This window comes from Cuculus canorus, chromosome 8 (genome assembly GCF_017976375.1).
Source record: "Cuculus canorus isolate bCucCan1 chromosome 8, bCucCan1.pri, whole genome shotgun sequence".
NCBI classification, from domain to species: Eukaryota; Metazoa; Chordata; class Aves; order Cuculiformes; family Cuculidae; genus Cuculus; species Cuculus canorus.
Genome location: NC_071408.1, coordinates 26,794,952 through 26,808,284, shown reverse-complemented (window position 1 = coordinate 26,808,284; position 13,333 = coordinate 26,794,952). Strand labels below are relative to the sequence as shown.

General features: G+C 46.9%; 1 protein-coding gene across 2 annotated transcripts; it reads left to right on the top strand.

Moving 5' to 3' along the window:
- Nucleotides 1-233: 233 nt before the first annotated feature.
- On the top strand, nucleotides 234-13,024 carry NASP (nuclear autoantigenic sperm protein). Of its 2 annotated transcripts, XM_054073502.1 has the most exons (15): nucleotides 235-392; nucleotides 1,858-1,908; nucleotides 2,829-2,939; nucleotides 3,490-3,570; nucleotides 3,764-3,861; nucleotides 4,576-5,436; nucleotides 7,320-7,399; nucleotides 8,193-8,269; nucleotides 8,394-8,467; nucleotides 10,011-10,199; nucleotides 10,463-10,629; nucleotides 11,072-11,125; nucleotides 11,219-11,290; nucleotides 12,231-12,359; nucleotides 12,867-13,024. In XM_054073502.1, exons 1-15 carry the CDS (start codon nucleotides 328-330, stop codon nucleotides 12,918-12,920), a joined length of 2,163 nt encoding a protein of 720 aa, XP_053929477.1. In that variant the 5' UTR covers nucleotides 235-327; the 3' UTR covers nucleotides 12,921-13,024. The 2 variants fall into 2 exon arrangements, with proteins under 2 accessions (XP_053929478.1, XP_053929477.1); XM_054073503.1 differs by lacking the exon at nucleotides 12,231-12,359 and having other exon boundaries at nucleotides 234-392.
- The last annotated feature ends 309 nt before the right edge of the window (nucleotides 13,025-13,333 follow it).

Here is a 13,333-nt window from a genome sequence, read left to right as displayed (position 1 = left end):
GGAGAGGTTGGCACCCGAGCCGCCGCGGACTACATTTCCCAGGGACGCCCGCGGCACCGCTGCTCTCCGCACTACACTTCCCAGAGGGCAATGCGGCACAGCGGCCGCCCCGAACCCCATTAGGACTACATTTCCCATCGTCACCCGCAAGATACTAACCCCGCTCTCCCGCGGCGAGCTAGCGCGGGGCATGCCGGGAGCGGTAGTCCCGCCGCGGCCTGCGCGCGCCGGCGAGGCGGGCCGGGGCGTGTCCTGCGGGGTATATAGGTAGCCGGAGGGGTAGGGGTCTGCACTCTGCCGCCGCCGCCCCTGTCTCTAGCAGCTTCTATGCAATCGCCGGCCGTCGCCACCGCTCCCCGCTGCGTTGAGCCCGCGTCGGCCTCCCCGACCAGGTAGGGCCGCGTTGGGTTGTGCATGTTGGGGGGGGAGGGGGGCAGCAGCGGAGAAGGGGGCAGCAGTGGAGCGGGGGGCGCTTTCGGTCATGGGGTGACCGGAGTCGAGGGGAGGTAGGGGGCGATGGGTAGGTTTTCCTTTAGGGGGTAGGGGGTGGTGATGGGGCTCGTACCCCTGCCGCCCTTTGCCCCCTCCTTCTCCCCCTCACCTCCCCCCCCCCCCCCCGCCGGTGGTACGTGCCGCCCCGCTCCCCCGGCGCCAGCTGGGCCCGCTCGGCTCGCGAGGGGCCGCCACGTGACCCCTGCGCGGCTGCTGCCATCTTTGTTGGGGGCAGCCGACGCCGCGGAGCGTGCCCGGCGGAGGGGGGGGTCACGTGACGCCACGCCGCCAGCCCGTGCGGAGCCGCCGCCGGGGTTTGGCGCCAACGGCGAGGCGGGGGGGGGGGGGGGGGGGAAGGGGGCGGGGCCGCGGGAAGGCGGGAAAATGCGCCCATTGTCTGCGAGGGGCACAGGGCCCTTTGTCCCGTCCGGGCGGCCCCAGTGTCAGCCGGGAGCTCGGTACAGAGCCGGGGACAGCCCAGCCCGAGCCTGGAAGGGTCCCGCGTCCCCAGCGACCTCTGAGCCGCAGAGGGGTTTGAGCTGGAGGGACCTCAAAACCTGTCCGGTTCTGGTAGCGAATCCTGTGCGTGTTCTGTTGCTTCCCAAGGTCTAGTTCTAATGTTCTTACGAACTTCACAACAGTGAAAAGTTGAGAATTGGGAGCTTTGGCTCCAGCTCTGCGTGACCCTGTGTTTCATAGAGTCATTAGATCGGAAAAGACCTTAAGAGATCACCTACCCCAACTGTGGGGACAGGCTGCAAGCAGAGGTGATCGCAGAAATCACAGATCAGACTGAACACAAATTTATAATCTCCAAAGGATGAATGGTGTCTGGAAAAAACTGTTTGAAAGAAAACATGCTGTAGAAACCATGCTCTCAGAGGGATATTCTGTCTAACTTCCAAAAAAGTACCATTACTTAGGTGAAACTTAATTCTAGTTTAGCTTAAATAAAAATATTCCACTTTTCGTACTAATAACTATTTCTTGTATTGGTTCCAACCCTGCTGCCAAGGGCAGGGACAACTCCCACCAGACCAGGCTGCTCCAAACACCTTCCAGCCTGGCCTTGAACACCTCCAGGGATGAGGCAGCCATAGCTTCTCTGGGCAACCTGTGTCAGGGCCTCCCCACCCTCATCATGAGGAATTTCTTTTTTATGTCTAAATCTTGCCTTAAAACAATAAAGGAAACTAAAACCAACGGGCTCTGAAAGGCAGCCGATGTGGTGAGTGGGCAGACAAAGTCACTGTCAGTGCCCGGGAGCTGCCATCCCTGCTGGCTTGATACCACACCTCTGCGAGGTTGGTTCCTGACATGAAATGGGTGGCCTGTGATAAAACCTTTGATTTTTTGTGTTTTCAGGATGGAAGAGGAATTGGCCGCTCCTTCCACATCCACAGACAAGACAGACAGGTATGCAGGGAGTCGGAGGTGGTGTTTACTGAAGCACGTAGAATCCAGGGGGATTAGGGAAACAAAGAGGTCACCCTTCAAACAGGTTGTTAGGCTGAAACGGATCAGGGAATCATAGAATGGTTTGGTTTGGAAGGGACCTTAAGGCTTATCCAGTTCCAACCCTGCTGCCGTGGGCTGGGCTACCTCCCACTGGATCAGGTTGCTGAAAGCATCATCCAACCTGGCCTTGAACACCTCCAGGGATGGAGCAAATCTAGCGCAAGAAAATGCTTGCAAGGACTGATTAATACACAGAGACCAGCTGTTGTTCTGGACTTTCCTCATCTATGAGTTAATAAGCACTGGGAGATACTATTATGAATGGTGCGTAGTTGTACTGTGCTGTGTGGGCAGGTCCTCTTGTCACAGTCCAAGATAATGGACTGGGATGGACCTTCTGGAAATGGAGCGGTGCGAGATGTGCAGAACTGAATGGAGACTTGCATTGGTCATTCTCTGCAGATGCATCATGCTGTGCTATGAGAAGTCACAACCTGGATTTATTGTTTTTATTGATTTAGCTGGCGTAAGAGTCCGGAGAAAGATGGTACAGTACTTGGTGTTGTATTGGTGGGTGACTCTTAAAGCGATTTATAGAGCATCCTTTGTATCAGATTCTGATACCCACTTCTTGCAGCATTTGATTAAAATGTACCTGTCTGCACTTGGTCATCAACACTAAAAGTTGGTCCAGGTTTAAGTAAATAAAACTAAACAACCTCCCCCTGCTTTGGTAGTTCTGACCTGTGTAATGTGTGCAGCTTCCTCTTATTAAAATAGCTACCTAGATTTTGAAAGCTAGATACAAAGTTTTCTGATTAATATGGAAACCAGCAGAATCCTGTATTTGAATATTGTTGCTCATTTTTCTTCCCCAGTATGGATGTGGACGGAGAATCAAAGAAACTATTGGGTTTAGGACAGAAACACTTGGTAATGGGAAACATTCCGGCTGCTGTTAATGCCTTCCAGGAAGCTGCGAGCTTACTGTGAGTAGGAATGTTTAGTGTAATTGTGTAGGGCTTTGTTTTCAGCTTGATGATAATTGTTGTGGCTTACAGAAGAAGGACTGATTATTTTTCTTCACTTTATTTATGCTGCTGTAGTTATAATACAACTGAAGAGAGCGTGAACTAATTAAAACCAACTCAGGCGTTGGACGGTACTGTAGTTGGCGTGCACTTAGACAGCTTTTGTGATACTAATTGCCGGTGCATCTCCCTATGGAGGAAGAGGGACTTCTCTTTTATTTTGTGGTGTGTGGTTCTGATATAGCCTGTTAAAATGAATACAATGGGATAGTATTATTTGCTGGTAACTTCGCTAGTCATGATTGGTCTCGGGGTGATGCCTTTCTGGGTTTTAGATTAATTTGTCTTGCTGAATGCTTGAGAGCCAGCTCTAGCTAAGTTAGAGGAGTACTCGTTATTTGTTTGAAACAATGGGAGATGAACTGAGAAACTGATTATTTCTGTCTGGGAATTTTTAGCTTTCAAGTTCACGTACACACATGCAAGTAATTCCTCATTGCTTTTGTAGGGGTAAAAAATACGGTGAGACAGCGGATGAGTGTGCAGAAGCTTTTTTTTACTATGGAAAATCTCTCTTGGAGCTGGCAAGGTATGTTAAGTTTCTCATTTGATTAAGAGTCTCTCTGGGGTGATAGGATTTTACCCTGGTGCAGGCAGGGTCACACTAGAGCTTCCTATAGGCAGGGTTGCACTGGTGGGATGGGCTGTGGCACTGCAGCTTGTGCAGTTAAAATGCTGTTATTACAAAAAATGGGGGGTAACAACCTTTTTGTTCCATTTAGAATGGAGAATGGTGTGCTGGGAAATGCCTTAGAAGGGGTGCAGGTTGAAGAGGAAGGAGAGAAATCTGAAGACGATTCTGCATTACCACCTGTTGATGGTATGTAAAGCTGTTTGCCAGGTCATGGAGGCACCACGCCCCATTTTCATGTCCAAACAGTCCAAGTTCAGTCCGTTGGTATCTTGGGTAGCCAGATAATTCCATTGAAACTCTTAGCAGCCTGAATGGACTTTTTATTTTTGTTCTTCTAGTCTTGCTTAAAGAGTGAACAAAACCTCTAAAACTTGTGCAAGGAACTGGTCACCGAAAGCATGTGTAAAGGGTCACCAGGTGTCTGTCCTAAATGCTGCATTCGGACTTGCTGTCTTAAGCTTCACGGTCAACTTGAGCTGCTTTTTAACCTTGTGGCAATATAGTGTGTGTAGAAGGACTGTTCAGAGTCTCTGTAAAAAGAACAGTAACTTTTATGCTACCTGCAGCTGGAGATAATACAGGAATTCCTGTCAATCCAGACTATTAAAACACTGGCGCCTCTTGCTTAGCTGTGACTAAAAATGCTAGCGTGCAAAGCTGCACACTGCTTGAGCGGCCGCTTGCAATAATGCAGCCTGGGAAGGGGAAGGGACTTGCTTAGTGCGAGTTACTATGTTGGTTGTCCCAATTCCTTGTACTTTGAAAATGGAGCTTTTAGGAATGTCTTTAACTTGATGACAAACCAACACACTGGAGGGTCTCGAGGGTGGTGGTGTCAGTGCCCGTTAATGTCTTAATCACTAAACTCGAAGAAATGTTTATGCTTCCTCAATCATGTAGAAGAAGCAAGGGAGGAGTTGAGAGAACAGGTATATAACGCCATGGGGGAAAAAGAAGCAGCCAAGAAGTCTACAGAAGAGTCTCCAGTACTATCTGAGAAGGAAGTCAAAGAGGAGGATGTTGAAATGGAAGAGACCACAGAAGAAGCGGTTGCTGACAAGGACATGAAGCTTGAAGAGGCTGAAGAGAAGATGGAGGCTTCTGTGGAAGAAGTAACTTCAGAAGAGCAGAAAGAAGTAACTTCAGAAGAGCAGAAGCAGGAGGCAGCTGAGGAGGATAAGATAGTGGAAAAAGAGCAGAAGATGGTGCCTGAAGACAAAGTGGCAGAGGCAACTGAGCAGGGAACAACAGAGATGTTGGACAAGCAGGCAAAGGCAGCTGTGGAAGAGGCTGAAGCTGGTGAAGCGGCTGTGGAAGAGAAGGGAGAGACAGCAGAGGAGACAGCAGAAGCAACAGAAAAAGAGCCAGCTATGGAAAAGGGAGAGGCTGTAGAAGGGCAGGCAGAGCCAGCTGTGGAAGAGAAGGTGGTAGCACAAGTGACAGCAGAAGTGCAGGCAGCAGTCGCTGTGGAGCAGAAAGAAGCTGCAGAAGAGGAAGCAGAAACAGCCGAACAGAAGGTGGAGGAGAAAACAGAGCTGATGGAGATGGCTACAGAAGAGAAACCAGGTGAATCTAAAGAGAAAGAGTCCTCAAAGGAACCTGTGCCCACAGAGGGCAAAGAGCCACCTAATGACTTAGAAGAAAAGGTTGAAGTAGCTGCTAAGGTAGAGAAAGAGGAAACGAAAGATGACCTGATGGAAGAGGGTGAAGGTGCTCAGGTAGCAAAAGAAGAGAAAGATGACCTGATGGAAGAGGGAGAAGGTAACAGTGAGAGGAGAAAAGTATTTGTGGGTGGATGACTTGATTTGGCTAACAATGGGTAAAGTGTTCCATTCAGGATTTTCTGTTTGCCTTGGAATAAGGAAAAGTCGAAGTAAAGGGGCTCTGTAAGGATTTTACATCCAAGTAAAGTTCCAAGGAATAGTGAATAGTCTCAGTTCTCTAGACTAACGCTTAACTAACTGCAAAGCGAATCTTACTTAAAAGCAGACTTACAGCCCTGTGAAATGCGTAAGTAACAGCTAGGCTGGTGGAGAATACTGAATGGATGTTCACTTGCATGCCTCTGGGTTTATTGCACTAACCTTTGAGTAATGTGAAGCACAAGTTGCCTATGGTTATAACTGTTTTGTTGTAAAACAGTGGAGCAGAAAAGTAAGAACAGCTGAATACACAACAAAATAGTAAATTTGTTGGAGGGGGGGGGAGACAGGGAGGAAACTCTCCGTTTGAGTCGTTCTGGTGGTAATTACAAGTGATAATTTGGTTAGCAAAACTGAAATTAATTTGCCCTGAAACATGAAGGCTTACTGCTGCTGTCTAGTATGGTCTTAAGCTATCCTAGCGCTTTCTGCCATTCTGTTTCCCTGCTTCATAATGGCTGTTTTCAGGATTGAGTTAAAGTAACCTGATGAAACCTGTACATTTTGAAGTATTACTTCCATGGTCTTACTAGGCCAACGCTTTCTGTTGCACAAGGTATTTGATGAGCTGATAGCTACTGACAAGCAAAGTGTGAACTCAGCTTCACAGGAAGAGCCTTATCTTAGGAGCAGAAAATATTCAGACTAAATAGTTCTGGACACTGAAAGAGTTTGTACTGCGGAGCGCAGCAAACGCTCAGTGATGGAGTAGCTGCCTCCCAGGGTGCTGTCTGGACAGAGCACAACTGGATGTAAACTAAAACACAGTTTTCCATTCCTCATCCTGGGAAAGGCTGCTTATATACGCACACTGCTGCTGTTTTTCCCCAAAGCCCTTAGTGTGAGGACACTCTTGAACATCCTGGTGTGATGCTGTGTCATTGTCATTCTAGACGCCTCCTGCTGCTTAAATTTTAACTTAACATCTCTTCAGTCTTGCTTTTGATCGAGTTGTTTGTCCTCACGCTAATGGATTTGGCCCTCTGTGATAGGTGTGTGCTTTTGGGGAGTTAAACTAACGAGCTCATGGGTTCTCTAGTCTTCACCCCATCAAGCTCCTGTTGTTCTGGAATTGGTGGTTGTAATATTGGAATTGAGCGTGTAACTTCAGCACACGGGTCAACCAATGCTCTGAAATTATCACCCACCCTCCTTTGCTGCTCGTGTCCTCAAAATGGTTTCTGCTGGTAGAACAGATCACGTGGGGCTCCTATACAGGTTCGGAAGTCAGATCAGTGCTACACAAGAGCGGGTTCATTAATTACATTGCCACTTACATGTCTGACACGAGGAATAGGAATTCAGAAACAGTCTTATTTGTACACAGCTCGGCAGCTATCTTGCTGAAAACGCTTGTTATCTGTAGCGTGAAGTCAAGCAACTGACCAGTACCTCCAGGGCTGCTCAGGATCCCTTGGCTTCAGTGGGAGCTCACTATGTGTTTGTGAGAACTCAATTCTAGGTAAGTTTCTGTTCTAGATAGCATGAAATTAAACTTAAGACGAAGACTAAAGTAGCCTGGAACTACTTTAGTCTACAGTGCTTAATGCTTTCAGCAAGATGGCTGCTGCTGCTGAGAATTGAGTGTATCTGTGCTCTTCTTCATCACCGATCTAACCCGTCACTGGAAGGATAAGGGCTGAATATAATATACTCTGCCTGACTCCACGTAGAGGAAGTGTAGCAACAAGTAGTGTTGTCACTCATCTATTTTCTTTGTAGAAACAGAAGAATCTGAAGATGAAGATAAAGAAAACGATAAAGCTGAAGATAAGGAGAATGAAATGACAGTGGAAGACAAGGTGAGGTTGCTGAGCTCCGATACCGGAGCTCATGGAAGAGTGCAGGATTTGTTGAAGTGTCCCGTTAATGTCTTTACCAAAGCTCACTTGTGTTTCATTTAATTCTATATAGGAAGTTACTTCTGGAAGTGAACGTTGCCCAAAGAAGGGCAGTGTTATGCATAGTCCGCGTTATAGGATCTTGCTCAGCTGTCCCTAAGCTTGGGCTGTTTTAGCTGTGCTGAAACAAATGCAGTCTGCTGATGAGTGACGCAGCCTAGGAAATGCAGGAGCAGGAGTTGCTTTTGCATAGTGGTTTTGGGTTGATGTAGTGGTCAAAACACCTGGATAAACCCAAAGCCTGTTGGAGTGGCACTGAGCATGCTAGGCAGCAGTCTTGGATAGAATGTCTGTGTTGTCCTCACTATTCTAACAAAGTCCAAAAGTTCATTTAAAAAAAAGTGGAACATAAACTCCTTTAAGTTTTATTTAAGTTTCCATCTAAATAACATTTCGGACAAACAATTAGTCTTGGGATAATATTGATGCTTGGCACCCTGCTATTTCTGCCAAAAAAATAAGGCCTTATCAACTAACAATATAGCTTCTGTTCCACTTAAAACTTTTTCACTGCAGGCAAAGTCTCTATTGATGCCATAACCTTTTCTGCATGTTCTTTCTCCTTCTAGTGGTAAACTGTTTACATCTTGAAGAAATTTATTCCTTGACAACGTTGCTTGGAAACTTAGTGGTGTTGTTTGATGTGATATGTAACCAAGTCACTTAATCCTCCATGCATTTCTAATCTTTACAGGAAAGTGAGGAGGAAGAAATTGGAAATCTTGAGCTGGCCTGGGACATGCTGGAGTTAGCAAAAGTCATCTACAAGAGGTAAAGACTTCAGTCCTAATTTGGATACATGCTAGAGAAGAACCCCTTTGTAGATTAGGGGGTGGTGTAATCGGTGACTGTGGCACATTCTACTCAGGGTTTGAAAAATACATTTTTTATTTAGACAGGAAACAAAAGAAGCTCAGCTCCACGCAGCTCAAGCTCATCTAAAGCTAGGAGAAGTTAGCATTGAATCTGGTAAGTAGTACTAATTCTTGGGTACAAAGTGTTCAGTTCCACTTCCTGTTGCTCTGCATTTTGTACTTTAAAATCAGAGGAGATAAGTTAAGACTGTTAATCATAGAATAGTTTGGGTTGGAAGAGACCTTCAAGATCACCTAATTCCAACCCCCTGCCATGGGCAGGAACACCTCCCACTGGACCAGGCTGCTCCAAGCCCTGTCCAGCCTGGCATTGAACACCTCCAGGGATGGGGGCAGCCATGGCTGCTCTGGGCAATCTGGGCCAGGGCCTTGCCACCATCGTCACGGGGAAAAATGTCTTCCTAATATCTAATCTAAATCTCCTCTCCTTCAGCTTAAAACGATTCCCCCTTGTCCTGTCTGTGTACTTCCTGATCGAGAGCCCCTCCCCAGATTTCCTGTAAGCACCTTTAACTGCTGGAAGCTGCTCTAAGGTCTCCCCAGAGCCTTCTCTTCTCCAGGGTGAACAAGCCCAACTCTCTCAGCCTGGCCTCTTATGGGAGGTGCTTCAACCCTTTGATCATCTTTGTGGCCTCCTCTAGACTTGCTCCAACAGATCCATGTCCTTTTTTGTGCTGAGGAAATGATGAAAGATGAAAATAAAATTGACTTTGTCTGTTTGATAGTGCAGCCATGTGAGAAACTTTGGAATCAATAGATAAGCGTGTTGGTGCCTGTAAATGGGATAGTCCATGCTTTTCCCAAGTAGTGAAAGAAAACTTTGACTAAGAAGTAATGTGTTACCAGATCAAAACCAGCCTTGTGGTCTGCTCTGGGAGGGACTTTCCTCCTTGAACTAGTGACTTCCTGAGTTCAGTGGGAGCTGTCAGGGATGCCCCTTCCAGAGCATGAAGACTGCAAATAAAAAATGGTTGATTTTTCTTAGACTTTCTAAAATACTGGGATGTGCTCAAGAAAGGCTCTAGTCTGTTAGGCAGCAGAAACAGGGAAGCAAGCCCGGGGTTCATGCCTTCTAATGTCTTATCTGCTTGTCATTTAAAAACATGTTTTGATCTTGTTAAATCTAGGTAGGGTCTAGGCTTCCTCTATGGCAAGCATTGGAAAGAATTGGTTAGGTTTCTGTACAAAGGGTACAGAATGGGGGTTGTGTTTTTATGCTGCAAGAATGCTTTTGGTGGAGAGCTCGAATGGAAGGCAGCAGAGAACTGTCCTGAGCTCTGATTCAGGTTGCCCTCAGTTCATGGTAGCAGGTAAAACAGCAGGATTTGCGTGCCTGGGTTTGACTTGGCTGCTTAGTTTACTGTGTTGCAAATAGACAAAGTGCTCTTGAGAGGAATGGAAAAAAGAGGACTGTGAACAGTGTTTGAGAGGGGAGGCAGCACTGAGCTGTGGGTGTTGTCACTTGGTCATCTCTGACAGCAGTCTCTCGCTGAACTCAACTGCCGTGTGCAGTCCTGGTTCTGTTTCCAGGTCACATAGTGCAATTAACTGCAGAGTAACTGCAGAAGGGGTTTAGATCTTGCTTGTTCAGCTAAATTGAGTGTGGCTTATAAAGACTAAATGGCTTCCTCCTGTAGAAAACTACATGCAGGCTATCGAGGAGTTCCAGTCCTGCCTGGCCCTGCAACAGAAGTACCTGGAAGCCCATGACCGCCTGCTCGCAGAGAGTCACTACCAGCTGGCGCTGGCGTACCACTACAACAGCCAGTTTGATGAGGCGGTTCTGCAGTTTGGGAAATCTGTTGAAGTCATTGACAAGAGGATGGGTGAGTGGATTTCTAAAGAGACCTGGTGAATGCGAGGGCTTTCACAAATCAAAGCAGACTTTGCTTAAATGCCCTGAAAGTAGTTAAAAATGCTTGTTCCCTTGCCATGCAAGCATTTGACAGTCTGAAACTGGTAATAGACCTTACTGATCACCAGGATTGTGAAAAAGATGTCTGTTAGTGGACACTTGCCTCTCTGGATATTGAGAACCAGACAGCTACTTTGTCTTGAGGCTTTTGCCATGATGACTGTTCCCTCCTAGCAATGCTTACTGAACGAATAAAGAAGGCAGAAGGTGGCTCCCCTGACGACGAGAAGGAGCTTGAAGAGCTGAAAGGACTGCTTCCTGAAATCAAAGAAAAGATAGAAGATTCAAAGGAGTCTCAGAAAAGTGCAAGGGTAGCTGAGCTGGCACTGAAGGCAACTCTGGTTAGTGCATCCTGTGGTCGCCTTTAACTTGAACTAAACCAGTAATGAGAAGAGTTCAGGCTTGATTGTACTGGACTGGGGCTCGTGGTTGCTCACAAGTGGTATGCGCTGTGATTGTGAGAAGGAAGATGATGCAGCTGACAGCTAGAGGAGGGCAGTTAATAAATACACAGATGTTTATCGTTCCCAACTAAACCAGAATTTTATAGGCTTCTGTAGAGATTTAATGTGTGGGGTCTGGAAATGAGAGGAATGTGAGAATGGGCTGAGTGTTGCATCACTCTGAGCTTTTCGTCTGTCCTGTGTGTGAGGGTGGGAGCAGAATGCAGTGTTGAGACATAAAGGATTTAGGTTTTCTATCTCTTTCTAAACTAGCTTGTGTGGTTTTGTGTGACTGGACAGCCAGAGCTTGTTCCAGTGTTTTCCTTCTGCTTTTCTTAAGGTTGGAACTACATCTGGCTTTGCACAAAGTGAAGACAGTGGCTCTGTTTCCACAGTAAGTTAATTAAACGTGGATGTTGATAATTCCTGTCTGCTCTAACGATTACTGTTTGCTGTTACTCATGTGTCAGTGTCTGTCTTTTAATAGATTCCAGTGAGAAAAGCAGCTGATGGTGCGTCTCAGTGTGTTACAGACATCTCTCACCTCGTCAGGAAAAAGGTGAGTCCAGAACTGATTGTACAGCACTTTATGTGCCATTGGCTTGCTCTGTTACTGGATTTGTTATTGTAAAGCTTTTTTTCTTTACTTAGGACTATAGTGGGGGGGAAAAAAACACTGTAAAAGTAACATTGGAAATAATAGTGCATGGAAACTCCTTTCCACTGGGAGCCAGTCAGTCTGGGAACCATCCAGCCTCCTTCTTGATGGTTCAGTGCCCTGCCTGACCCACACCAGTTTAACTTTGAGCCGTGTGGCTCCTGCAGGCACACACTGTGGAAAAGCCCTCTGAGGACCTGCAAGAGCAGGGTGGCCTGCAGACCATGAGAAAAGGGCAAGCAACCAGGCTGAGTTGGGTTCCCTTTCCAAGTGGAAATGGAGAATTGGACTTGTAGCAGAGCCAGTCTGATGGTAGTAATGATAAATTGCCTCTTGCTGAGATAATAAATGTACTGAGCACCAGGTTCTTTTAAAGGTGTATGGCTCTTTCTAGAACTGTTTGCAAATATAATCAAAATTATCCCCTGTGGGATCTCTGTTTCTATTTCGTGCTGCTGTGGCAGAGCCAGGAGGGCTGTGATGTATTCACTTCTTTCTGTGAAGCTGTCTTGCACAGGTTGTTCGGTGTCCTCAGTGCCCTAAATCTACCCCCTTTAACTGTTTCCTGGCTCAGCAATTGCATGATTTCTTGTGAAAGTAAAGATAATTCAGCACTATCTATACTGGCACCTAAATAATGTCTTACTGGAGATCCTTTGTGGTCAAGACCTCTGCCAAAGCTTCAGAGCTTTGGTTAGATCCCAGCACTGACGCACCTGCCTTGAGCCTGGCCAGCAGAGGTTGGATACATAGTGTGTACATAACACCTAGGTGTTAACATTCTAAAATATACTTAACCTTTGATTTGTACCAAGTGAAGGCTAAACAATTTTGTCTTCAGAGGAAGCCAGAGGAGGACACTCAACAGGGAGACAATGAAGCTAAGAAAGCTAAACCAGAGCCGGCTGTCAATGGTGGTGGTGACCCTGCCCCCAGTGGAAACGAGGTTGCAGAAAAAATGGAAGAGGAGGTGGGCAGCTGAGTCAGGAGGCTGTGCTGTGCTTATTTGTTTTCTGCTCTTTGGGCATCAGTTTGTGCCTGGTAGATGTACTGGGTTTATTGCTTGTTGGTCTTCATAAAGCTTCCCAGAGGAGATGGGGAATGTTCTGTGGTTGGTGGGATGCATGTTGTGCCGCTCTGTTGTATGCTGGGCTGGAAGGATGCTGGCTGTGGAGACTTGGAACCTGTGGGGATGGGACAGAAACACGCTCTGGGTATTGGACTTGGGCTGAACCATAGCCCAGGTCCTTTCCACCCAAAGCAGTTTTTAATACTCCTGGGTTTTAACTCTTATTGCCTGGGCTGGAACTGTTAAGGTCAGGGTTTTAGAGTAGCATTTTGGGCTCTGAAGCCCAGCAAAGCACTCGTTCTTAGTTAAGTAAGTCTTCAAATCATAGAAGCCTTGGACTGTTGCATGAATTGGTGGTGCGAGATGGTGCCTTGTGTCTTAAAACCAAAATATTTTCTTTTCTTTTAGACAGAGAAAAGGCCACAAGCAGAATCAGGGGCTGCAGTTGAAAGCACCGTATGATAATTCTTTAACCCTGGACACTCCTCCTTACAAGGAAAATGGTTTTGTATATAGTGTATTTTTTCACTTTTTGGCAACTTTTGTATGACTTCAATAAAGATTGTAAGCAGATGTTCTTGGCAGCGTTCCATTCTTTCCAGACTGAGCCCGGGCTGTGGTGTCTCCCTTGGCCTTGAGCAGCCTCAGCGTGCTGGGGAAGGCTGATAAGAGCTTGTCTGGCCCCTGCACCTTTCCTAACAGCTAGGACGTGGTTGAGGTGTAGCTTCAGCTCTGCACATCCTCCACTTTACCCCTTCTGTACCCGGGTTTGTGGAGAAGAGTGTCCCCTTTTGCAGTGACAGGGATGGTTGTTGAGATAGCCCAAGGCCCTCTTTGTGCCCAGCTGGGGCTGGGAGGCTGCGCTGGGACAAACG

Coding starts and splice junctions, on each gene's coding strand:
- NASP (XM_054073502.1), top strand. CDS start 328: ATGCAATCGCCGGCCGTCGCCACCGCTCCCCGCTGCGTTGAGCCCGCG. Junction 8,468..10,010: donor AGAAGTTAGCATTGAATCTG/GTAAGTAGTACT, acceptor TTCCTCCTGTAG/AAAACTACATGCAGGCTATC. Junction 11,291..12,230: donor CTCACCTCGTCAGGAAAAAG/GTGAGTCCAGAA, acceptor TTTTGTCTTCAG/AGGAAGCCAGAGGAGGACAC.